Source organism: Balaenoptera physalus (assembly GCF_965194825.1).
Source record: "Balaenoptera physalus genome assembly, chromosome: 12".
NCBI classification, from domain to species: Eukaryota; Metazoa; Chordata; class Mammalia; order Artiodactyla; family Balaenopteridae; genus Balaenoptera; species Balaenoptera physalus.
In genome coordinates, this window is record NC_138897.1 from 88,408,131 (window position 1) to 88,434,976 (window position 26,846).

General features: G+C 41.7%; 1 protein-coding gene and 1 pseudogene across 6 annotated transcripts; both read left to right on the plus strand.

The window, feature by feature from the left end:
• Positions 1 to 2,452: 2,452 nt before the first annotated feature.
• On the plus strand, positions 2,453 to 25,246 carry ANAPC7 (anaphase promoting complex subunit 7). Of its 5 annotated transcripts, none has more exons than XM_082416819.1 (11): positions 2,453 to 2,640; positions 6,600 to 6,786; positions 10,039 to 10,158; positions 14,757 to 14,868; positions 15,179 to 15,332; positions 16,064 to 16,206; positions 18,084 to 18,201; positions 19,048 to 19,244; positions 21,666 to 21,890; positions 22,548 to 22,698; positions 24,388 to 25,246. In XM_082416819.1, exons 1-11 carry the CDS (start codon positions 2,540 to 2,542, stop codon positions 24,575 to 24,577), a joined length of 1,698 nt encoding a protein of 565 aa, XP_082272945.1. In that variant the 5' UTR covers positions 2,453 to 2,539; the 3' UTR covers positions 24,578 to 25,246. The 5 variants fall into 5 exon arrangements, with proteins under 5 accessions (XP_082272945.1, XP_082272946.1, XP_082272947.1 ...); XM_082416820.1 differs by lacking the exon at positions 24,388 to 25,246 and adding an exon at positions 24,213 to 24,358; XM_082416821.1 differs by lacking the exon at positions 10,039 to 10,158.
• Positions 10,174 to 13,140, plus strand: LOC309639524 (cold-inducible RNA-binding protein pseudogene; annotated as a pseudogene). Its single transcript has one exon. The product of its transcript is annotated as a cold-inducible RNA-binding protein pseudogene (transcript).
• Positions 25,247 to 26,846: the final 1,600 nt, after the last annotated feature.

Sequence of the window (26,846 nt, forward strand, 5' to 3'; positions counted from 1 at the left end):
GTTGCTCCACGGCATGTGGGATCTTCCCAGACCAGGGCTCGAACCCGTGTCCCAGCGGACTCCCAACCACTGCGACACCAGGGAAGTCCCAGAACATGGGCTTTTGTTTTTGTTCCCACCCTCACCACCAAGCAATCACAAATCTTTCTGTTGCTTTCAGTTTATCTTTTCTGGATATTTCATATAAATGGAGTCAGGGATTATGTGATTTTTTTTTTCTTCTGGTCTGATTTCTTTCACCTAGCATGACTTTATATTTAGCATAATATTTTTGAGATTCATTCATGTTGTTGTCACTAGTTTGTTCTTTTCGTTTTTAATTTTTTGCTGAATAGGATTACATTGTATGAATATACCATATTTGGTTATATAGTCATCAGTTGGTGAACATTTCACTTGTTTCCACTTTTTGCTATTATTAGATGTGGTTTTAATTATGAAATATTTCAAATGTAGAAAAAAGTATAATAGCAAGCATTATATAATGTTTACTGTGTGTCAGCCATTGTTGCAAGTGTGTTAGATACAGTGGTGTATCTAGTGTGTTTGACACCCAGAGAAGGTCAATTTTTACACACACCTCCCCCTTTCTTTCTTCTTTTTTATTAAGTTTACTTTTTTCAAGCAGTTTTAGGTTCAGAGCACAACTGAGGGCAACTAACAGAGAGTTCCCATATACCCCTGCCCTCACACATGCACAGCCTGCCCCACTATCAGCATCTCACATTCAGGGTGCATTTGTTACAACTGATGAACCTACCATTGTCACCCACAGTCCATAGTTTACCTTAGATTTCTCTCGGTGATGTACATTTTATGAGTTTTGACAAATGTATGACATGTATCTACCATCATAGTGTCACATAGAATAGTTTCACTGCCCTAAAAATGCCCTTTGCGCCACCTCTTCTTCCCTCCCCTCTATCCCTGTCAACCACTGATGTTTCTACTGTCCCCAGTTTTATCTTTTCCAGAATGTCATATAGTTGGAATCATACAGAATGTAACCTTTTCAGATTGGCTTCTTTCACTTAGTAATATGCATTTAAGTTTCCTCCCTGTCTTTTCACGGCTGTGCTCCAATGATTGACAAATCTATTTACACTGTGTATGGAACATGAATACGCAAAGATGATCAGCTTGGCAGTCATTGACAAGTTTTCAGAATTTAAAGATCAAAACCAGAAACTGTATATTATTCATTTCTTTGCTAATCCAACATGTAGGGTAACAGTTTTTAAAAATACATTAATATAATTAAAAAGTATTAATCCGTTAACTTTTTGTCCTGTAATATTGGTTTTATTTTTTCATTAAAAATTTTACTGACATCATTATTTAGCTGAAGTTTAATAAAATAATATTTTCACTGTCTGTTTCTTTTCGGGCCATTATTATTAGTCATTTCATTTCAGGACTCTTACTGAAAGTAAAAGCGAGGGAGTGTTCAAGAGAATGAGACAAGCCACAGACTTGGAGCAAATATTTGCAAAATATTTTCTGATAAAATCTGATAAAGGACTGCTATCCGAAATACACAAAGAGCCCTTAAAATTGAACAATAAGAACACGAACACCCTGGGAATTCCCTGGCCATCCAATGGTTAGGACTCCGCGCTCTCATTGAGGAGTGCCCAGGTTCGATCCCCGGTCGGGGAACTAAAATCCCACAAGCCGCGCCCTGCGGCCAAAAAGAAAGAAAGAAAAAAAAAAGAACACAAACACCCGGACTAAAAAATGGACAAAAGAACTGCACAGATACCTCACCAAAGAAGATACCCAGATGGCAAATAGGCGTATGAGAAGATGCTCAATTTCATACGTCATTAGGGAATGGCAAATAAAAATCACAAGATAACACTACACTCATGTTAGGACGGCTAAAACTCAACCTAGTCTTTATTCACTCTGAGCTGGTGAGTAATTTCCCATGGTAAAAATATGTCCTTTTGCACCCGAAGAGTGAAGCCTGACTCCCAAAGCTACACGCAACACCTGAGGGGAGGGGGCGTGGCGCTTTCAGCCTTAGCGCTCGTGCGAGACTAAAAGCAGTTAGGACTGCCCCTGGCGCCTGATTAAAATATCTAATTCCAGCTGTCGGGGATTTTTTTCCCCTGCATCCTACTAGTATATTCTTTTATTTATGATAAATGTCAATACATTTTTATTAATTTCTGAGAGTCCTCTCAGACTCATTTCAATTGGGCATGCATTCGTCCTGAGTTGCCTTTTGTCCCCAGCCCATTGTAAGCCCTCCATAAAGTTTGCAGCTTAGAATGATGATGTAACTTTTGCTAAAAACAACCTCCCCACACCCCAAACCAAATCGTACCACCTCACAGGGGGCTTGGCGGGGAAGGAACTGAGGGGGTTGTTTTTGTTTTCGTTTTTCTCAGGCATTTCGGTAGCTGCCTATTATCCTGGGGGCGGTGCCGCGTGTAGACCCGATGGACCCTGGCGAGGCGGCCATTTTGGAGTCTTCCCGAAGGAGCTGGAACCGGCTTTTCGCGCTGGTGTTGCGGCGGCCTTGCTGGGCAGAATGAATGTGATAGACCACTTGCGAGACATGGCGGCAGCGGGGCTGCACTCCAACGTGCGGCTCCTCAGCAGCTTGTTACTTACAATGAGTAATAACAACCCGTGAGTTGAGGCGGGGAGCGGCCTGGGGCTGAGGAGAAAGCGGCGCCGGTTTGGGAGCAGGGGCTGAGGGGACCTGGGGATTGGCGGGAAGGAGCGGCTGCGGGCCCCAGCTGAGGTTCCGAGGTCAGCGAGGGCCTCGTCGGGCGGAGCCGACTTAGGAACGAAGTTGAGTTCACTGGGTCCCCGCGTTGTGCCGGGCGCTGGAATGCGCTCCCTGCGGGGGATGCGGCGAGCGGCTGCTTCGAGAAACGGAAGGCGGGGGCTGTGAGGACCACCCTGGCGAGGGTTTCCCGAAAGTTGGGAGCAGAGGTTTTCCTGAGGAACTTGTCGCCGGGCATAGCGACTGTCACATCGCTGGGCTGACTCATCCCTTCCCAGCTCCTTCCCGAAGAACGTTTTCTCGCTCGCCGAGGCTCAAAGAAGCCCAATCCCCTGGTTTTAGATCCTTGTCCTGCATTTGAGATTGATTTTTTTTCCTGGGTGTGTCAGTAGGGTTTACTTCCTCGTCCCTGCAAACACCTGAAAACGGGAGACTTCCTTGATGGGTGAGAGTGGCGCCTTTTTAAGGACTCGCAGTGCCCTTTTCATGTTTCCAGAGCTGCCGCTTATGGAGTCTTATTGCGGATGAAGCACAGGGCTATTTCCAGCCTTGAGTGCATGTCGCCCCTGTGCTTAAATTTCTCCCTTGTGGTTAAATTAAAGTTCCTTCCCACGGCCTACGAGGCCAAACATCTCTCTCTCTCTCTCTGTGCTCCAGCTTCCCTGGCTATTCTTTCTGTTACTTGAACACACCAAGCTCGTTCTCAACTCGGGGCTTTTGCGTTTGCGGTTCTGCTTGGAGTCCTCGCCTCAGAGCTGCCTCCTCATTTAGGTTTCAGCTCAGATATCCCTCCTAGAGAACTCTTTTTTTTTTTTTAATTTAATTTTATTTATTTTTTTATACAGCAGATTCTTATTAGTTATGTGTTTTATACATATTAGTGTATATATGTCAATCCCAATCTCCCAATTCATCCCACACCCCGCCACTTTCCCCCCTTGGCGTCCATGCGTTTGTTCTCTACATATGTGTCTCACTTTCTGCCCTGCAAACCTGTCCATCTGTACCATTTTTCTAGGTTCCACATATATGCGTTAATATACGATATTTTTCTCTTTCTGACTTACTTCACTCTGTATGACAGTGTCCCTCCTAGAAAACTCCTGTCTGGCCACCAGAATTGTCCCTTACCCTCACCATTTTGTCTCTTTGCCCTGTTTTATATTCTACATCACTTTTTTTTTTTTTTTTTAACCAAGATATAATTGACATACTAGTGTCAGGTGTACAACATAATGATTCGATATTTGTCTGTATTGTGAAATGATCATCATAGTAAGTCTGGCTAACATCTGTCACCTCACATAGTTACAGAAAAATGTTTTTCCTGTGATGGGAACTTTTAAGATCTATATTCTTCATCACTTAACACCTAATGAAATCAGCACAGTGCCTGTGTGCAGTAAGCACTCAGACGTTTATTGAAGGTGCTAAGGAAATACGTGCAACCTCAGGAAGGTGAAATATCGTGTTCAAGTTCACACCTAGTAAGTGGAAGAGCCACAATGTCTGGATTTTGGTCCTTCTGACTCTAAAGTCTCCATTCTGACCCACCACAGTCTACTGCGTCTAAATGACATTGTAATCTTCTACTCAGGGTGGACCCATTTGCATTTGGCCTGCTCTGGAAGCTGTCTGGGCCACTTAAGGGCGTTGCAGCTGTTGCTACCTATTTCATTTCCATTAGTGCTTTTGGACCTCACTACGGGAGACCCATCATTTTACCACCGTCCACTTAGTGTTGACAGTGAGGAGCCCTGGTCTCTGTCGGCCTTCTTTGTTTATTCTGGAGCCTTTTACCTGGTTCTGAGTGATTTGTCAAAGCATACAGTGTCTACCGTTGGGAATTTATGCACCAGTTAGTCATTATTCTTGGTTCTTGAAGATGTTACAGGATAGTTAGAAGGAGTTTGGTCCTTTGATTAGACTTGGCCTGTTCTTCTTTATATTAGGCTAAACTGGCAGTTTCCTTCCTCGCTTCAGGAGGTGTTTAAATTCTGACCTTTATCATTTATATTTTAATATTTCTTAATTGCCAATACACACCACAAAAAAAATCAAACAGTACTGAAGGGGTATGCAGATAGGTGTCTGCCCCTGAGTCTTGAACCTCACCCCACTATTTCCCTTCTCCAGAGGCAACAACTTAACAGTTTTTCATGTATCATTTCAGAGGTAACTTATGCATGCATAAGTAGGCATGTATGTTACAAAATATAAACATCTGAATCCTTTCTCTGAGTGTAGTATTTCTATCACATCAACTATTTTCTTTCACATCTTATTTCTCACTAAATATATAGAATCTCAGAGTTGGAAGAGATCTCAACTATCTGGACTGTATCTTTCAGTCATTGACTTTCTTTTGTAACTTTATATCCAGTGTTTAGCCTACCTATCCTTTTTTTTAAATTATTTTTTTTACTAAGATAAAACTTACATACCATCAGATTCACCCTTTTAAAGAATACATTTATTTGGTTTTAAGTACATCCACAGAGTTGTACAACTGTCACCACTGTCTATTCCAAAGCATTTGCATTACCTCCAAAAGAAACCCCAAATGTATTAGTAGTCACTCACCAATTCCACTTGCCCCAGCCCCTGGCAACTACTAATCTGTGGTACCTGTTCTTGAGTATCCTTCATTTGCTGAGCAGTTAACCATCTACAGAGTTCTTTGACTCTGACTGTTCTTTCATTTTAAGTGGCTGTAGCTTTTCCCTGTCAGTGAAAAAATGTAAACTCTAACTGGGGGAAGGATGGGATTGGAGATTAAAAATACGAGTTTCCCATTAAGATTGGTGGCCAGTCCTAGGCACTTATAACACTTGTGAGCAATATTCAAGGTTAAAGAAAAGGTTCTGAAATGTATTGGTTCCGTTACGCTGTCCTTAAATCCCTGAGACTCAGGAAGTAAAAATTCTTTTGTTAGTGAAGTTTACTTCTGTATGTAAAAAAAAAAAAAAAACCTTTCATCAAATAAGGCTAATCCTCACTCATTCTGTTCCACTCTGTCCCACTGGCTTATCCTAGTCTATTCCCATACTTCAGTATTTTAGTATTCCCATTTTTTTCAGTATTTGAAGAGTTTTAAGTACCCTCCAAACCTCTTTTTGTTCAGCACTTAGCTAAAAAGGATTCAGAGTGGTGAGTTTCTCTTTTCCAGGTTCTTTAACCCTTCTTTGGTAATATTTAGTAATAATTAGTTAAGTCATGATTGCTCTCTTTTGTCTGTATTACCCTAAAAATTGATGTTAATATGAGAGTTATGGATATATATCAGACTCTTCAATTAAGAGGGCTTGGGTTAAAGAAGGGGAGGAAAAGATACACAGTTGACCCTTGAACAACTTTCAGAGGAGGGGAGGGGTGCCAGCCCTCCCCACAGTCAAAAATCCACGTATAAATTATAGTTGGCCCTTTATATATGCATTTCCTTCATATCTGCAGTTCTGCATACACGGATTCAACCAAGGGTGGTGTAGTACTGTAGTGTGTGCTATTGAAAAAAAATCTGTACATATAGGTGGACCCTTGTAATTCAAACCTGGTTTGTTCAAGGGTCAACTGTATTACATTTCTCTTGTATATCTCTGTATTACTGAATTTGATTTAGATGTATCATTGTTTTTATAGTAAAGAACAATTTAAGGCAGTTTCCTACATGTGTTGACCATATTGACATGAAGTATGACTCTTGCCTCTTTTTTGGGGGACTAGCACTTGAGATAAATTTACTTTTTTGTAAACTGTCAACACAAGGCTTTGTATTAGGCTTATATAGACACTAAGGAGAGCGTTCTTTCTAACATTTCAAAACAACCCATGTAGGGGGTATACTTTCTTTGTTTTCTAGTGAGTTATTCTCCCCATCTCAGAAGTACCAGCTTTTGGTGTATCATGCAGATTCTCTCTTTCACGATAAGGAATATCGGAATGCTGTGAGTAAGTATACTATGGCTTTACAGCAGAAGAAAGCCTTAAGTAAAACTTCAAAAGTGAGACCTTCAACTGGAAATTCTGCATCCACTCCACAAAGTCAGGTAATTGGAGATAGATGTGTGATGTGTTTTTGGTTGGTTGGGTTGTTTTGAGAGCAAGAGACACTGAAGAAATTTGAAAGACTGCTGATTAGATGTAGAAGAAGTAAAATAAAAAGTAATTTTAAAGGGGAGCTGACTGGAGAAACAGATGAAAAACCACTTAGATGCAAGAATGCATCCAACCGAGCACTAAGGGGTAGAAGCAAAGTTCACTCTATGGTGAATCTAAAAATAGAATTAAATTTTAAATTAATTAGTTTAAAAATTAAATAGAATTATCTAGGCTCTAACCAAAGCCATTCATTGTTCCTTCCTTTTATTTTATTATTTATTTATTTATTGGCCGCACCACATGGCACGTGGGATCTTAGTTTCCCAACCAGGGATTGAACCTGCGCCCCCTGCGTTAGAAGCGCGGAGTCTTAACCACTGGACCACCAGGGAAGTCCCTGTTCCTCCCTTTTATACAAACAGAACTCAAAATCTAAAGTGTTTTTAATAATTTTAATGAAAGTACAGTCTTAAAATGTAACTCAGTTTTTAGGATAGTGAGTACCTGGGGAAATTTATACAAAATAATCTTATGAATTCCTACTAGTTTTGTTTGATAATTAGTTAAATAAATGAAGGGTAAAAAATTATAATTTCACCATTTGACAGTCATCCCATTCCTAGAAATTAATCCTAATAGTAGATTCACAAAAGGTTTGCAAGGGTATATAATTAAGGCTGCTTATTGTAGTATTGTTTATAATGGTAAGAAACTGGAAGCAAAAGTGTTTATCAGTAGGGTCTAGTTAAATTATAATATAGCCCTAGGATAGACTATGATGGAAATATTGAAGAAATGAAATATAGAGGTATATGTGCTGATGTGGAAAACACTGTGTATATTAATAAAGAAAATAAGGTTTGAAGCAGTGTGTTCACTACTCTTTGTTTAAAGGGGATGGTTTGTTTATTTTATTTTTATTTTTTGGCCACACCGCACGGCTTGCGGGACCAGGGATTGAACCCGGGCCTTCCCTGGCCCTGGGCAGTGAAAGCACGGAGTTCTAACCACTGAACTGCCAGGGAATTCCCTAAAGGGGATAGTTTATAGTTATATAAGTATATCCTGGCATATGCCTAAAATATATATGGTTAATATACATGAAAAATTTTCTGTGTGCATGAAGGAAATACATTTAATGGGAGGCTTTAGGGAGAGGGGCACTTTGACTTTTCAGTTTGAATCTGTCTTTACATTTAAATTATACATGCACCTTATATTTAAAAGGAATGTCAGTAGAATGAACTGTGAAGTGAAATTATGAGTTGTGTTCTGTATTTTTCCACATTAAAAAAAGATACAAAGTAATATTGTTGCTTTCTTTTAAAGCCTGTACATCTTCCTCTTGTTTTCTTTCTTTTTATGTAGAACCTTTATTTGTGTTTTTTTTTTAAATGAAGCTTTTTTTTTTAAATTTATTTAATTTTTATTTATTTTTGGCAGCGTTAGGTCTTCGTTGCTGCGCGCGGGCTTCCTCTAGTTGCAGTGAGCAGGGGCTACTCTTCGTTGCGGTGCGCGGGCTTCTCCTCGGGCTCCAGGTGCACGGGCTTCAGCAGTTGTGGCTCGCGGGCTCCAGAGCGAAGGCTCAGTAGTTGTGGCGCATGGGCTTAGTTGCTCCACGGCATGTGGGGTCTTCCCGAATCAGGGTTCGAACCCGTGTCCCCTGCATTGGCAGGCGGATTCTTATCCACTGTGGCACCAGGGAAGCCGAGAAGCTTTGTTTTTGTTATTAAAGAGCTGATTGCCAGGACTTCTGTTTTCTGACACTGAATGGAAGTCATGTGTATTATCCACACAGGATCATTCATGGAAGTAGTTAACTTTTTTTTAATAAATTTATTTATTTTGTTTATTTATTTTTGGCTTTGTTGGGTCTTCGTTGCTGTGCGCGGGCTTTCTCTAGTTGCGGCGAGTGGGGGCTACTCTTTGTTGCGGTGAGCACGCTTCTCATTGCGGTGGCTTCTCTTGTTGCAGAGCACGGGCTCTAGGCATGCGGGCTTCAGTAGTTGTGGCTCGCAGCCTTAATAGTTGTGGCTCACGGGCTCTAGAGCGCAGGCTCAGTAGTTGTGGCACACGGGCTTAGTTGCTTTGCGGCATGTGGGATCTTCCCGGACCAGGGCTCGAACCCGTGTCCCCTGCATTGGCAGGCAGATTCTTAACCACCGTGCCACCAGGGAAGGCCAGTAGTTAACTGTTTTTGAGCACTCTGTATGCTTAACGCCATGCTGAACCTTCCATGTGAATTAAATACATTTAATCTTTAAAGAGTCTTTTAAAAAGTTGACATACAATTCACAACATAAAATTCATAATTCAGTGGGTTTTAGTGTATTCACAGAATTGTACAACCATCAGTACTGTCTTAATTCCAGAATATTTTCATCACCCTAGAAAAACCTTGTGCCCTTTATCTCCCCAGCCCCTGGGAATCACTAACCTTTCTGCCTCTGTGGATTTACCTATTCTGGACAATTTATATGAATGGAATTGTGCAATATGTGGCCTTTTGTGGCTGGCTTCTTTTACTTAGCATAATGGTTTCAAGGGTGATCCATGTTACAGCATGGAATAAAGAATCAGTTCTTTATTCCTTTTTATTGCAGAATAATATTCCATTGTATGGATATGCCATATTTTAACTATTCATTAGTTGTTGGGCATTTGGGTTGTTTACACTTTTTTAAAAAATTAGTTAATTTTTATTTGGCTGCGTTGGGTCTTCGTTGCCGCACGTGGCTTTCTCTAGTTGCGGTGAGCGGGGGCTACTCTTCGTTGCGGTGCGTGAGCTTCTTGTTGCGGTGACTTCTCTTGTTGCAGAGCCTGGGCTCTAGGCACATGGGCTCAGTAGTTGTGGCTCGTGGACTCTAGAGCGCAGGCTCAGTAGTTGTGGCTCACGGGCTTAGTTGCTCTGCAGCATGTGGAATCTTCCTGGACCTGGGCTCGAACCCATGTCCCCAGCATTGACAGGTGGATTCTTAACCACTGCGCCACCAGGGAAGCCCTGTTTCCACTTTTTATCTATTATTAATGCTGCTATGAACATTTGTGTGCAGGTTTTTGTGTGGACATGTTTTCAGTTCTCTTGGCTGTATACATAAAAGCAGAATTGCTGGGTCATATGGTAATTATGTTTAACGTTTTGAAGAACTGCTATACTGTTGAAGTAATATTTTGAAGAGATGTTTTCATTTCCTCTTAAGTGTCTTCCATCTGAAATTGAAGTAAAATACAAAATGGCTGAATGTTATACAATGCTAAAACAAGATAAAGATGCCATTGCTATTCTTGATGGGATCCCTTCGAGACAAAGAACTCCCAAAGTAAGTTGAATTAACAACTTGTTACATATTTTTCTCTTCCCCAGTCCTTCTAACCCTCTTCTGCCGTGTTTTCAGGGACTCCATCTGAACATTTTATCCTTGTCTCTAATTCCCACTTTGTTCCCCTGTTCTCCCTGTTTAGAGAGATGGAGGAGTGACTTTCTTATGAGACCCTGAAAATTCAGCTAATGAAAGTGGTAGCTGCAGAATAATATTACATGTGTTTATTTTTTGGTGTTTCTTATTGTAGGAAATATGATTTGCCATATACTTCCAGGTAGCAACAATACTTTTTAGAACCTCATTTTTTGTATTCTATAGGTATATCCATTTGATAATGTGTATTCCTTTCATTTTCAGAATTAAGACTACAAGATCCTTTTGTACTTATTTGTGTGTAGGATAGTATTTGTGTTTGATTTGTCAACATATTATAGTGTATAGAACACCTTCAACTGAAATCAAAAGTTCTGGTGTCTTGTCTGAGTTTAGGGCATTCAAGCTGTGTGCAGTGTGAACTTGGCACAAGTTAAAAATCTGGCTTTACTTTTTTTTTTCTTACTGAGGATAATGATACTTTCTCTGGTATAAATTAAGTTCATGTATGTGAGAATTCTTTTTAAAAGTAATATTCTATAAGGAGTATTATATTGGGCATCTCTGATTACAGGTTTTTTTGAAGTCCAGTTTAGAAAAACAATGAAAATCTTAGCTCTTAGGAGTAAATTCACATCAGTATTTAATATTCTTCATACTCTCATGTCACCTACCGTCCTCACTTCATTGAAAAACTGTTCTGTGCAGTGTGTGCTTAACAATAAGGAATTTTATAGGTATGATGTCTATGTACATCTCCTGCCCTTAAAAGAAAAGGAATCATAACCAGTAGGAACCTGGTGTATTTAGTTAGTGTTTTTTCACCCAGGTGTTACTGAGTTTTAAAAGTAAATGATCAAACTTTATGAGAACATGTTGAAGCATCTCCTCATGTTGAGGATTTATTTAATATTTTCTGAATTTTAAAAAGTAAGCTATTTCCTCAGTATATTTTATGGTGATAGCTGTTATTAAAAACATTTGTAAGAGTATTATAGATTAACTTGTCTTATAATAAGCTGGGTGCTATATACTAAATTATGTTCTGGTATGCTATGAAAGTCTTACTCCAAGAATAATTTTTTTGTATATATGAAGAGTGTCTTCTTTTGGAAAATGCTGTTTTGATTATAAACTTTGCATGGTACCTATTCCTTATCTTATTGGAAATGTACCATAATTTCTTTCTTGATGACTTGAGGGAGTTCAGGGACATTTTTTAAAATGAGTAATGGCAAAGAAGCTGAGCTTTGTATCTAGCACTTTGGTGTTTACAGCCATCATTTCAGGAGAGACCAGAGGAGTCCACATATGTTAGGAGTACATATCTTTCATTCTTTATTCTGTAGAGCTGTTGTTCTGTAGAGCCAGGAGCAAGCAAAGATGTGTGCCTCACACATAAACCTAGAATATTTACAGTTTTTCTTTCTTGTCCGTTAGGGAGTTAACTGGCTTCTCAGTCTGTGTAAAGGACCAGGAAGTGAGTCAAAATGAACGTCTGTTAATGTGTGGTAAACACGGCCACACATTCTTTCACAATTTTAAAGGAAAATTCAGTGTGAAATTATTATATCTTGGAAAATCTTCAACTTTTCAGAGAAACGTACCAACAAACAATTTCTCACTCAGTTTTTAGAACACGATGACTGCTTGTGTTTATAACTGGTAGAATGTGGCTTTAATGATGCCCCCAAGTGAGGATCTGTTTTAAAAAGAATTGACTTTCCTACTAGGTAGTACTCAAAACTCACTCTTTCAAAGTGTCAGGTAGTTTAAAGGGAATTTGAATATTTGTTGAGACAGATGATCCATCCGTCATAGTTTGCTAATAACAAGCAGTCGAGAAAGGATATTAAATTTAATTCTTTTATTTTTTTCAAGTATTGACACCAGTACTGGAGTTTTCCTTTAAGTACCTTTTTTTTGCATTTCAACATAGCCTAAAATGGAAAATCTGAGGCCAAATAAAAAATAGTTTTGAGTCACTTCGCGCGTTAGGAGCTCAAGTCGTTGTGCTGTGCCGTCTTCCCGCCTGCATCAGGGACCTGCCCGACTCAGTGGCCGCCATGGCATCACATGAAGGCAAACTTTTCGTCGGAGGGCTGAGTTTTGACACCAACGAGCAGTCACTGGAGCAGGTCTTCTCAAAATATGGGCAGATCTCGGAAGTGATGGTCGTGAAAGACGGAGACCCAGCGATTGAGGGGCTTTGGGTTTGTCACCTTTGAGAACATCGACGATGCCAAGGACGCCATGATGGCCACGAACGGGAAGTCTGTGGATGGGCGGCAGATCCGGGTCGACCAGGCTGGCAAGTCGTCTGATAACCGATCCCACGGGTACCGAGGTGGCTCTGCCGGGGGCCAGGGCTTCTTCCGCGAGGGGCGAGGGCCGAGGCCGGGGCCGTGGGTTCTCCAGAGGAAGAGGGGACCGTGGCTACAGGGGGAGCCAGTTCGAGTCCAGGAGTGGGGGCTATGGAGGCTCCAGAGTCTACTACAGCAGCCGGAGTCAGGGTGGCAGCTGCGGTGACTGGAGCTCGGGCAGGTCCTACAGAGACAGCTACGACAGTTACGCTACGCACAACGAGTAAAAATCCTTCCTGCTCGAGATCGTCCTTCCAGTGGCCGTATATTTAAAGATTTTGGGAGCTCCGCTGAATCATTTATGTGTAGTGATTACATCTCCTTGTACCCACTTTTGTAGTCTTACTGGTTCTGATCTTGTCAAACACAGCCTGACTGCTTCTGGCCCCCAGATGGCCTTGTTACTACACTTTGCTTTTTAAGGAAGCACTGTCTGTTTTTAAGAGTCTTAAAAACGTTTTGAAGAGCACTTCCAGTTTTACTTTTACCTTTTTACCGTGAGCCAAGAGTTTTTTTTTTTTTTTTAATCACCAGGGGTTGTGAGAGTTTTGTTTTTTGTTTTCGGTTGTGTTGCTTTTTTCTTTTTCTTTTCATTGGGGTCGGCCCTGTGAAGTTGGGTGCCCCGAGTCACTTCTGTTTGAGATTGAACAGACTCTGAATCTGCTCTTTGTCCGAAGCTGAGCAAGTTGTAGCTTTTTTCCAACTCGGTGTCACGTTTCTGAGTGTAGCGTGGTAGAACCGTGCGGGTGGCAGCAGAGCACCCGGGCTGCCCTGGCCCGGGCGTCCACCTGTCCTGTGGGACCCACAGTAGACTTGCAGACATCCCTGAGAGGTTCTTGAAAATGTGTATTTATATTGTCCTTTTTTACCGGAAGACGTACACATATCCCATCAATGTTGTATCTGAAGGGGTGAAGGAATTCTTATACGCAGTTTTCTTTGGCTTCGCGAAGCCGATTAAAAGACCATCTGAATGAAAAAAAAAAAAAAGTTTATTTCTAGTATTTCATTATTTCATTGTTTGAATCAGTATGGATTAATGGCATACTAGATTTTTATATACTATGAGTTCATAATTGGAACAGATGTTGATGTTCTTCATCTTCAGAGTAATTTTTAGTAAGTGTCTGGCATACCAAGCTTCAGATAATTGAGGAGATTGGGGATTGGCTTTTTTTTTTTCTTTTGTGCCCTCATGTTGACTGCTTCCTTAGGTTAATGATCTGGCAAACAATGTGTTCTATTTAATATCTATTAATTTTAAATGGGAAAATTGTGTTTTTCTCTTTGTACTATTGAGAATATTTATCCCTTCCCTGTAACTTCTATATTCTTTGGAACTTTTAGGTATTCTCAAATTTTCCCTGTTGCATTTTTAGGAAGGGTTTTTCTTTATCTTTTTTTTTTTTTAACTAGAGGTTTTCTGAGTTACGTATTTGAATTGTGCTAAAAATGCATTCACTAGATTTAAATAGTGTAGCTAATCTCAGGATCATCATCACCTCTAGAGGTCAGTTAGAGTTTGATTTTTGTAGCATTACTTTGATCAGTCAGACAGTACCTCTGGGTCAAAGCTTTAAGCATTAGAAAGGCTAGAGTCTAGCTGCTAGACCAATTGTCAGAGAGAAGCCAAGTGTTTTACTTCTGTATCTGTCGTTTCCTTTTTGAGGAAAATTCATCTGATCTTTTTTAATTAGCTGTGTTAAGAATTCCTCACTTTCTCATGCTGTGATATTAATTGCATTTAGAATTTGTAAACTTAAAAAATAAAATATGTAAACAAGCATTTTTAGGGTAGTTCATCTTCTGTCTTAAAAATCAAGGTAATTAGAATTCTGTAACATTTCTCAAATGAATGTTACTTCCATTTCCAGAGGCAGCATCTTTGGTCCAGATATTTTTGGACCTTTTGGCTGGGTAAGTGAGAGGAATTTGGGGGGAAATGGGAGGACATAGGAAAAACAAAGTAGTAATTTCCTCTTTGGTTTGAAGAATGGGGTTGGGCTTTATTTCCACACGGCTTTGGGTAGATTTTCCAGTAAAAAGTAGAATAGCTGATAATAAAGATCAGGACTTATTGATGGTGAGATTTTGTTTTTAAATATATACTTACCTTATTGTCCTTTCTTTTCATTACAGATAAACATGATGCTGGCAAACCTGTACAAGAAGGCCGGTCAGGAGCGACCTTCAGTCACCAGCTATAAGGAAGTGCTGAGGCAGTGCCCATTAGCCCTTGATGCCATTCTAGGTACAGGTCATTCTCTCCCTATTTTCATGGAGTGTTTACTCTCTAAGATAATCTTGGCTGTACATTAGAATAACTTTATTTTTTTTTAAGTTGCCCATGCCTCACCTCCAGAGAGTGAGTCAATAGGTTACTATTGCCGTGTATTCTTTCACTGATCAAGAAATACTGTACTTGTTCTGTCATATCCATCTTGCTTAGAATAGGGAAAGGGTTGCCTTATAACCTAGGGAAAGGGTAGCCTATTGCTTTTTGCATTGTAGAAGAAGGATGCTATGCCTCACCTTCTTTCTCCTACTTTCTGTTGGATTAGGTTTGCTGTCCCTTTCTGTAAAAGGTGCAGAGGTGGCATCAATGACGATGAACGTGATCCAGACCTTGCCTAACTTAGATTGGCTCTCTGTGTGGATCAAAGCGTATGCTTTTGTGCACATTGGTGACAACTCGAGAGCAATCAATACCATCTGGTGAGAGCCACGAAGTTAATTCAGTATTCTTGGGGCCCTTGTATGGGGGTTTTATGTATATAAATTAACAAAACAGAAAAATGGATGCTTATCTGTTGGTATTACAGCCAGTTGTCCCTAGGCTTTGTTAGTCTGTTAATGTACTGAATGGTCCCAGATGTAATAGTCTCTGTTAAATGTAAACCTGGACCGAGTTTAGCTCTGTACTTGCAAAAGTAGTAACCTTTGCAAAACAGACGGCCCTTAGTGTGTCATACTTGAACCTGGAAGAACATCTTTTTGGATGCCCCAGAAGCATAGTTTATTGCAGCATCTGACCTGGGTTGCCTCAGGACTGGGATTTTTCTTTCTAGTCAGGTAAAGTCCAAGGACAACAGAGTGGGGTTTGTGTTAGACAGAGTCATTTGGTTGAATAATAAGTAGCTGTCGCTTTGAATGACATTACATTTAACACCATATAGTGTATGTTATCCTCTGAAAAACTGCAACCAGAAAGTTTCTAGGTAATGAGAGATTTCTGCTTTATTCTGTGTATTTACTATCCAATCTTGTATAACTTTAAGTTAAAAGCTCAGAATAAGAAAATCTAGTTACACTTTTTTTTTAGTCTTTCCTTGTGAAAAATCTTGTCCATACACAGAAGAAAATAGTGCCCATATACCCATCATCCAGATTCAACAACTAAGAGGATTTACAATAGATTTTAAGGTTCAATGTTTAATATCTTAAAGTTCACTAGAGAAAAAGTCCTTATTGAGAGATAACGTGGACCTACTGGGAAGCTTAGCAGATCTGTACTTCAGAGCTGGAGACAACAAAAACTCTGTCCTCAAGTTTGAACAGGCACAGATGTTGGATCCTTATCTGATAAAAGGTAAGTAATTCTTGGGGCAGGATGGAGGTGGCTGTAGAGGGGCAAATCAGAAGATAGGGAGAAGATGTAACATGATCTTCTGATACAATTTTTTGTAAAAAATATTTTATAAAATTTATGAGAGTAGCCTTTTACCTTTTTTTTTTTTTTAGGTCTTCACAATGTCTCTGACACTTGGGTAATTCCATTTTGAGCAGTTGTTTTTGCGTGAATTCAAGTGTCATCTCCCCACAGATCATTATTTGGCTTTTTTTCTTTGGGGAGGGATCATAGCCCTTCCTTATGATTTACAGATTTATGATGTGCCTGACTGAGAATTTGGATGGCGTCCCCAGAACCGTATATCCTTTTAGGGAATTTAGCTTTACTGTGTCCTTAAATATAGTTAAAAAGGAGTAAGTGAACAGATACTAAGAAAGTGATCAGGTGGTTAAAGGAAGTAATTAGAAATGAACAACAAAAAAATCATTGATTTAAAAGAAGATTGCTGCTGAAGGAGGTAAGCCACAGGGACTTCCAAAGGATGGCTGTTGGGTGAGTGGCAGTGAGTGAAGGGTAATGTGTGCAGGAATAGTAGGAAATAAGGTTGGGTAGATAGGCTGAAGTCTGCTTGTAAAGGCCCAAAAAAGGTCATCAGAAAAACATGGCCTTGTGACAATAAACAGTTTTGTAGACTCTTTTTTTTTCTTTTAATAAATAAATTTATTTATTTATTTATTTTTGGTTGTGTTGGGTCTTCGTTGCTGTGCACAGGCTTTCTCTAGTTGTGGTGAGCGGGGGCTACTCTTCGTTGTGGTGCACGGGCTTCTCATTGCGGTGGCTTCTCTTGTGGAGCACGGGCTCTAGGCGCACAGGCTTCAGTAGTTGTGGCATGCAGGCTCAGTAGTTGCGGCGCATGGGCTTAGTTGCTCCGCAGCATGTGGGATCTTCCCGTTCCAGGGCTCGAACCTGTGTCCCCTGCATTGGCAGGCGGATTCTTAACCACTGTGCCACCAGGGAAGTCCCAGTTTTGTAGAGTTGACAGAGTGGTGGGGTGGAACTTCACAAGCATATAGATGGGGAAACAGATCCAGAAAGATGAATTTGTTTGCCCAAGGTCCCCTCCTGCCCAGTGTTATTCCTCTTCTTCAAACTGCCTGTGCCTGTGATGAAAATGATGTTTTAGAAGTACTAGCCTGGCAGTAGTCAGCATCTTGGAGTTAGAAGCTCAGACCCGAGTCCAGGGGCCAGCAGGGAGAGTTGCAGTAATCTTGGTTTGAGAGGCATTTTCTTGGGAATCTGAAGGAATGTTAAGGAATGGAGGGGAATGGTGGTAAGAGATGGGTGACAGCGAGCTTGGGGCCTTTTTTTAATAGAACATGAGCGAGAATAGGGGGTTGGGGGGTGGGGGGTAGGGCTGGGGGATGATCTTAAATGAACTAGACTCCAGAAGGAACTAGATGCTTTTTCTAGAATAGGCTAACTTTTTCTGAGACCGTCATATTAAGTGTGTACTCCTGACTGTGTCTAGACCTGTTGGAAGAGAGAACTTAATTTGATGCCTTTTTTGGGCCTTTTCTGGTTATGTGTTAGGATAGCTGTATTATCACGCCACAGGATATAGGGACAAATAATTCCTGAAAATAACAGGCTTTCAAATTGTGAGGTAGGTCCTTCTACTCCTTTGTCTTTTTTTTTTTTTTTGAACTTTTGGATGTGTTTTGTCTTTTTAATAGTCATTCTGTAGGAAACTGGGAATGCTGGTGGGAGGAGCTCATGATGGTGGAGAGGGCTCAGACCCTGCAGGAGCTGGGGCCTCAGTGTGGACTCTGATGAAGGTTACAGCTCCTTCAGAAAAGACCCCTGCTGCTTTGTTTAATGAGCCTCTTCCTCTGTAGGAATGGATGTATATGGCTACCTCCTGGCACGAGAAGGGCGGCTGGAGGATGTGGAGAACCTTGGCTGCCGCCTTTTCAATATTTCTGATCAACATGCAGAACCCTGGGTGGTCTCTGGGTATGTTTATGCATTCCCTTTTCTCCCCAGTTTTAGTAGATTCTTTAGGAAATTGTGGTTCCTCCTCAATAGAATATAGATTTGAAAGCTCTGGTTTAAGGGATAATCAGACTTGGATTCAAATCATGGTCTGCCTGTGACTTTGGATACATCATTTACTTCTCTGAGTCTGTTTTCTCATTTGGAAAATGCGGGTAATACCCCTGCTTTGTGGGGTAGGTGTGTACTGAGATAGTGAGTGCATCATGCTCAGCACTGCACCTGCACACGGGCAGCCATCAGTGAGCAGGCCAGGAACTGTGCTGCTGTTATTAACCTGGCTTTACAAATTCTCTGAATGTCTCTGACCTGATAACATACCCAGATCGTCAGGTTCTTTTTTTTTTTTTAATTTTATTATTATTTGGCTGTGTCAGGTCTTAGTTGCAGCTCATGGGCTCTTCATTGCAGCGTGTGGGCTTCTCTAGTTGCGGCCTGTGGGCTCAGTGGTTGCAGTGCGCGGGCTCTAGAGCGTGCGGGCTTAGTTGTCCCGCGGCATGTGGGATCTTAGTTCCCCAACCAGGGATCGAACCCACGTCCCCTGCATTGGAAGGCTGATTCTTAACCACTGGACCCCCAGGGAAGTCCCCATCAGGTTCTTTTTTGTAATTTTTTCCTACCGTATCAAGATTTCTCCCTTAAAAATAAATATTCAGTAGATTCTTGTTCTGTTTTTTCACTAATATCTTAGGCTAAAGTTGTAAGGGGTTTGTAGTAAGGATCACGTAGAGGGCCTTTTCTTTGATTTTCCTTTTCGAAGAAGTTTCTTTATGGTCTTAGATAACTTTTGGTTGTTTTTTCTTCCAGGTGTCATAGCTTCTATAGCAAACGCTACTCCCGAGCCCTCTATTTAGGAGCCAAGGCCATTCAGCTGAACAGTAATAGTGTTCAAGCTTTGCTACTTAAGGGAGCAGCACTTAGAAACATGGGCAGAGTCCAAGAAGCAATAATCCACTTTCGGGAGGCTATACGTCTTGCACCTTGTCGCTTAGATTGTTATGAAGGTAAGATAAAAAATATAGATGAATGGTGTGGATCTGTAGATGTGGCGACAGCACTCAGATGGAAGGTTTTGTTGGGCCAGCAGTTTCCAAAGTTTGTTGTACATTGGAGTCCTCTGGGGGAACTTTGAAAAATCCTGATGCTAGGTCACTCCAGTACTGTTTAAGTCAGAATATTTGCTGTTGGGATATAGGCATCAGTACTTTTTTAAGATCACAGGTAATGCCATTGTGCAGACATATTTGGGAACCACTGCATTAGGCATTATAAATTCATTTAGGGCCGGACTTTTCACTCCATACTTTCAATCCATTTTTCTCATTTTTTGTTTCTGATTTTTGGTTAGGGTATAGTTGGGTTGGGTTTTTTTCCTGTTTTGTTTCTCAAACGTGGGCCACTCATTAATGTGAGTTTCTCTGTGCTGGCACTGTGCTGAATTGCTTGGTACGTCTTTATTCTTTTTTTTTTCCTTTTTTTTAATATTTATTTATGTATTTGGCTGTGCCAGGTCTTAGTTGTCGCGTGCGGGATCTTTAGTTGCAGCATATGCGGGATCTAGTTCTCTGACCAAGGATCGAACCCGGGCCCCCTGCATTGGGAGCGCAGAGTCTTAACCACTGGACCACCAGGGAAGTCCCTGTCTTTATTCTTTTTTACAGTTGTCTTACCTTGGGCCAGGAATATTACTCATAGGGTAACTCAATATCCATATGACAGTGTTGGTTGTGGGAACTGGTCAGTTCATTGTGACCTCTAGAGTAGGCATGATCAGGGTCAAATTTTGTTTTATTATGTACTATTTTAAGTTCGTGTGAACTGCCCCTAGGAGTTCAAAGCTGTGCCAGCTTCAGCAGCATTTGGTGACTCAGTCAGAGACATTAAAATAGATCTTACAAGATGCAGTTCCTCCAAAGCATATTTTTATAAGAATTTAAAAATAAACCCAGGAGTCTAGGAGTAATTTGCTCTTAACAGGAAGATGAGTTCAAATTTGAGAAATAAAATTTGGAAGTTGGAGTAAAGAACAAATCTGCTTAGATAGCCAGAGAACTATGCCTGTTGTGGATTTGTTCTTAAGAAACTGCAGCAAACCAAGCTTTTGGTTTCAGATTAAATTCTTGATCCTGAAACTGTAACTTCCCTAGCCTCCCAGCTGCTTTTATCACGCTAACTCCTGTCTGCTGTGTGCCTGTTTCACAAGAGCCCAGGAATGCAGCTAACTGCATTACCACAGTGAGTGGTCGGGCACAGGATAGTTAAGAGTTGTTCCCCAGTTGGCCAGTGAGGCTTTATGGGATGCCTTCACTCAAGCTACAATTTGGAAATTTGGGTCAGGGTGACTTGGTTATGCCTTCTGGTGCTTCTTGCAGCCGCCAACCAAGCTTTCTTTACTGGTGGGGGCCCTGGATCAGTGAAGTGCATTCTTCACATTTCCCTCTGAATTTCCAGTGGGGCTTTAGCAGGAAAGTAAAACTATTCAGTAGGTAGTTACAACCAACCACCATATTCTGAATCCACCATGTGGCCCTTAAGAGTTAGGTAATTTCTGGTTAAGTAACCATAGTGTGTGGTGGAATGTGCACATATGTTATAAATGCCACTAGGGTGGAGGAGTATACAGAGAAAATCTGCCAAGGAGTGTGTGGGTTTGGGGTTTAAGCTGTTTTTCGGTTTTGATGAGTGCTTTGGACTAAAAAGTACCTCCTCTGTTCTCTTTGATTCCTTGGCATGAACAGTTGAGAGTTGACTGTACTTGAAATGTCCCCGTGGAGCATCTTGCCGTGGGTATGGAAAGAGGCAGGAGCTGCCGATCTCAGTGTATTTGATCCATCTGATTAAGCCCTTTCCATCCAGTTTAGGGAAACCCTCAGCAAATGCTTCTTGAGATAACGTTTATGTTTCAAATGAAAAGGTCTTCCTTTCTCCTGAGGTTACTCCCTAGGTCCTTTAGTTTTTAGAGCTGGACATTCGCTGTGGACTGTAGGAGCCCTCCCCTTTAAATGTAGGACTAAAGGTGACTGAGCACAGCTGGAAATTAACAGTTTGTTAAGAGGCAGCAAAACCTTGGGTTTTGTTGGAAACCTCATCTTTCACAGTATCAATTAATGAGTAGTGTCACATTTGTTCCTCTGACATGCAGCTGGGCTGCCTACATGCTTTGGTTTACTGGTGCATGTTCGTTTCCTTCACTAACTGAAGGTGCCTTTGCACTACAGGCTTTTTCCACGTCCGTCAGGTGCTCTGGGGAAGAGCACCTCTTAGCTGTTCCATCAACATACCCTTCCGTCTGATCTCACCATCAGAGTTTTCCCTTGGCCTGCCCTTTGTTTGAAACTTTGAAGGTTTGTAATTTGGAAGGCTGTCAGAATGGAAGCATGGCTTGGAATGGTAATGTGGTTGAACTTTGTGTTATATTTTTTCAGGTCTCATCGAATGTTACTTAGCCTCCAACAGTATTCGTGAAGCCATGGTAATGGCTAACAATGTTTACAAAACTCTAGGAGCAAATGCACAGACCCTTACCCTTTTAGCCACCGTTTGTCTTGAAGACCCAGTGACACAGGAGAAAGCCAAAACTTTATTAGATAAAGCCCTGACTCAAAGGCCGGACTACATTAAGGCTGTGGTGAAAAAAGCGGAACTGCTTAGTAAGTGTATCTTGTTTACTTCCCTGTTCGTAGTTAATTGTGTAAAACCTCATCTCAGTTGGATTCCCTAGTCCCAGTTGGTTACAGATGACCAAACAGGTGTGTGCTTTTGCAGTGGGTCTGAGCCCATGTGAATTGATTTATATTTAGCACAACCAAACGTAATTGGCTTAGACCTGCTTGGATTGGCAGTGAATGACTTTTGTAGAGTGGCTCAAACCAGGTGTACTTGGTTAGTACCTATTCAGCTCACTTTGTCCTGAACTAATCTGGGCCAAATATAACTGGTTTTAACCAATTTGAATTTTGACCCATCTTGATTCTCTTATGACTTCCTTTTTAGCCTTGGTTTTTTAAGTCCTGATTTATGATGGACTGAGTTTAGGGTAGTTTGGCAAATAAAATCCATTTTGGCTTTTTATATGAACTTTGGTCGTGAGTAAGTTTTTAAAAATCAGAACTCAAACTGCAGAGTTCCTAATGGAATAAGAATTCAAACGAGCTTGTTCTCACTTCCTGCCACACCACTGTTCTCTTGACATCTATAAATAGATGTTGGATTGTGATCATTGTTTTGGTTTTGTGTATATGACTTGCGATGGGAATATATTTCAAAATGTTGTGTAAGTAGGAAAATGAGGGTCTTTTTCTTTCCAGGCAGAGAACAGAAATATGAAGATGGAATTGCTTTGCTGCGGAACGCACTAGCTAATCAGAGTGACTGTGTCCTGCATCGGATCCTAGGAGATTTCCTTGTAGCTGTCAATGAGTATCAGGAAGCAATGGACCAGTATAGTATAGCACTAAGGTAGGCACTTAGCCTCCCATGGGGGGGAAGGTCATTGAGGGGTAGAGGAAGCAGGGAACAATGTAACAGGAGTTCTGGAAACACACACACTTTGTGCCCACAGTTGAAAACAGTAATAATAGTAATGGTAGAGTTGTTTGTAAATTTATGACTTCTAAAGTCTTTTCCTTAAGTGATATTAACAACATTAAAGAACTGTTTCACTCATAACCAGCCACACCACTATAACATCTGTTTTCATTTGTGTAGATCATCTTCCTGGCCTTGCCAACACATATACGTATTTTTTATAGGGTTATACGTAGTATATATTTTATATTCTGCTTTTTCAATCAACGTATTGTAAGTACTTTCCCATGTTTCTACCTACTGTAGTAGTTAAGAACTTAAGCTCTGAAGAATACTACCTTTACCACCTGTTATCTTGGGCAAGTTACTAACAGATTTCCTTGTCTATATCTACCTTATTAGGTATTAAATGATTAAATGAGGATTAAATGATTATTCCATGTAAAGCTCTTAGCACTGTGCCTGGTATATAGTAAATACTAAATAAATAGTGGTATTCTTACTTCTTAATACAGAAGTGATTTCTTTGAGGGTTGTCTGTGTGTCTATAAAGTTATGGTGGAGGCCTGTCTTTAATTGAGTCTGATCACATCCATTTACTTGTTCAGCAGTTAAGCACCACTCACGTGCCTGGCATCTCAGTAACCACTGGGGATGCTGTGATTCCGGGAGCTGTCAGTCTCAGACGTGCAGACTGATAGATACCATGTGCTAAGTGCTTTCAAAGCAGTCTCTAGAAGGCAAGGTGGGAGTGCAGAGGGTGGGGAGCGCTGGGTGTGGGTGAGAGCTGTATGGAAGGTTTCAGAGAATAGGAGTTGTTACAATCAATCTACAGTTATATAAGTAGGAACAGGATTCCAACATGGGTTTCATTTGCTTTTTGGAAACCCAGAAGCAAATGTGAAAATAAAATATAGAGACGGGATTTGCTAGATTGGACACCGGCTGGCCTCAGTGATGGTCACAAAGGCAAGAGGAGAGATTGCTTAGGAACCAAGTAAATAAATGTTCTGGACCCTCTGAACTTTGAGGGTTTTGGCATGCACAATACTCTTAGCTGCTACAGTCAAATGCCCAGGTGGGGTAGCTTTGGGTCCCGGGGTCTAACCTAGGAGTTGACAGATCTGTTCCATGGTAAGCATGATGATTTTGGTTGACTACTGAAATGCTGATATGTTTAATTATATCATAAGAACCTGGAACAGTTTTACTCACAGAAAAATAAGTATTTTTTGTAAACTTGTAACTTAAAAACCCAATACTGTTAAATTATATTTGAATTTTTCTGTTAGTGCTTGTTTGCTACTTTTTCATTTGTGTTATCTAGTATCTTCCTCTGGCAGAATGCTAGGGGTATTAAGTGTGAAAAGGTTTAAGAAATAAATGGAGAAAACTCAAATTGAGAATTCTAAAACTTAGGACAAGATGCCTTTTTTCGCTTCTAGTGGTGGACTCCCTCGATCCTCCCTATGGAACTGGAGTTGTTTGGAGAGGCCAGGCATTAGCAGTTTCTCTGTGACTGGGTGGTCATTTCACTGCTGTGCCAGGGAGAGATGACGCATCAGCCAGCAAGAAGCAAGGCAGAGATTCAGGCCTCTCCTTTGTTTTGTTGTCCCCTAGTTTGGACCCCAATGACCAGAAGTCTCTAGAGGGGATGCAGAAGATGGAGAAGGAGGAGAGTCCCACGGATGCCACTCAGGAGGAGGATGTGGACGACATGGAAGGGAGTGGGGAAGAAGGGGACCTGGAGGGCAGCGACAGTGAGGCGGCCCAGTGGGCTGACCAGGAGCAGTGGTTCGGCATGCAGTGAGGCAGGCACAGCTCCGTGGCCACACTGGCCTGCCCTGCTCTGAGCACTTCCATGGACTGAAGGAACCTGTAGGAGCCCGCTCTCTGGGAGGACAATGATTCAGCATGTGATTGCAGCAAGGGTCTCTGCCCCTTGCTCCATATTTCTAGTAGTGACTTCATTTTTAAAAACTGAGCCTGACCAACCTTCCATATATCTCCATCCTCCTCTGCTCCAGTCAGGGAGGACCAAGTGAGCGCTCAGAGGCCCGTGGACATGTCGGGGCTTCTGGGACAGAGTGCTTTTTATAGAACTAACTTCTAAATCTGAAAGCTCGAGGAATAGACAGTGTTTTGTCTGTGATGTTGTGGATGGGTTTAAAGGAGCGACCTGTTCCCCAGAGCAAGAGTGTCATCTCCCAGCAGCAGCATGGACTGGCCCTTTCAGAGAGGGTTTCCTGTCCCAGAAATCATTATCCTGGGTTGTCCAAACTTCCCTAGTAACCTTGCTTCCTTCTGCAATGTTAGTAATGCCTTAAGCTGACAGTTGCTGTTTTGCAGAACAGTTTTCCTATTTGCTAATCTGGTAACTTGCCTTTGAGCCTGGGCTGAATCTGAGAAACAAGTGTGACCTAGAGCATGAACAGAGGCGCAGTTGGGGTAATTAATAAAACTGTTTTTTGTACAGTAATGGTGTTGGGTTGGTCAGAATGGAAGCCCTTTATAGATTCTTTTTTTGGTCTCATTTACAGTGCATTGATTCAGCTCTAGAAGTATTTGCCATAAATAGACTCCCTTTTTCTCAGAGTGCTGGGAGCTGGGAGGATTGGGAACCTCAGGTAACACTGAGCTGGTTCATCCATTTGCATTTTTGATTGGTAAATTCCTGGGGGAGAGTCTTTGGCCAGATTTTAGACTGATTCTGCCTGTCTCTGTCAGAGGCGCTGAGGTCGGTGTCTGGTTTCAGCTTTCTGTTGTGGGGTCAGCAGGGGGCTCATTCCCTGGGCTCGGGTGCTGGGAGACTACCCACCCTTTCCCCCTTGTTTAATATGTGATGCTTTTGGAGGTGAATGTAGTGGGGGGTGTTGCAGCTAACCCCAGATTCTCATTAAAATTAGTCAGAGGTGGTACAAAATGGGAATTTGACATAAATGTAAAGTTCTGTCTTAATGTGTAAAAACATAGAAGTGTACAATAGTTCAGGAGCTTAGAACATCTGGTAACTGCAGTTTAAAGTGGGCAAAAAGTTACTGTTAAAGTATCTTTCAGTATGAGAACCAAAGCTTGGGCAGCATCATTTGATGGAGCGGTTTTTAAAGAGCCCAGCAGGCAGTTGGAGTCAAGCCAGGTGAATGTGTGGCCCAGAGAAGACACTGCTCTTTGGTGCTCGCCGCAGGATGCAGGCTCATGTCCTTCCTCAGCTGGCCTCTGAGCATCCACGATCAGTTAGTGCTTTGGGAGAAAAAGTGAAATCTCTCCTCTGGGGAGGAAGCCCAGCCCCACCCTCCTGATCTTGTTTCTGCACGTCAGGCTCATCACCATGAGCCCTGAGATTCTCTCAGGATCAGTCTGTGCCTTGGAACCCGCACCTGTGCCCCGCCTTCCATCAGCTGCCTCACATTTTTCCCCTTTCATCTCTGCTGGGAGCCCCTGGATCAGTCTGGCCTGTCCATCCCAGGCCCCTCCCTCCCAGCAACACCCTGCACTGGATTCCTCAGGCCCCTCACACCTGCAGCTCCAGTATTTCCATCTCGGCAGTGCTGGGGTGACAACTGGGTTGAAGTGGCAACTGAAACTATTTTTTTAGAGCACCTGACATAGGATTGAAAACACTCTCAGTTTACTTCAAAGAATCAGAGGAGTTTGAGTTGGAGGGTGCTGAAGCTCTTCCCTGCCAGTCACTTGCTCTCATAAACAGAAAACCTCATGAGAGTGAGGAGCCCCAGGAAGCAGGGGCACAATCAGGCTGACCAGCCCTGTCGCTGTCCCACTGATCCACTTGCAGGAGACCCAGCAACCTTATAAGGGATGCCCTTCCACATGCCTGCAGTCACCACAGGTACCTTCTGCTGTCTGGATTTTCGCACGGCCAATATGGGGATGTTTTAACTGATGCTTGTCATTCCTCCTGGCTCCTTCCAGATTGTTTGAAGCACAGGTTTGGAATCAGACTGGGTTGGGTTCTAAAAGTCTGAGCTCACCTGTTAGTGCTGTGGGTCAGGGGCCAGGTGGTTAGCCTCCATGCTCTGGGCTCTCTCATCCTCTGGGCTGAGGACTGAATAATCCTGTGA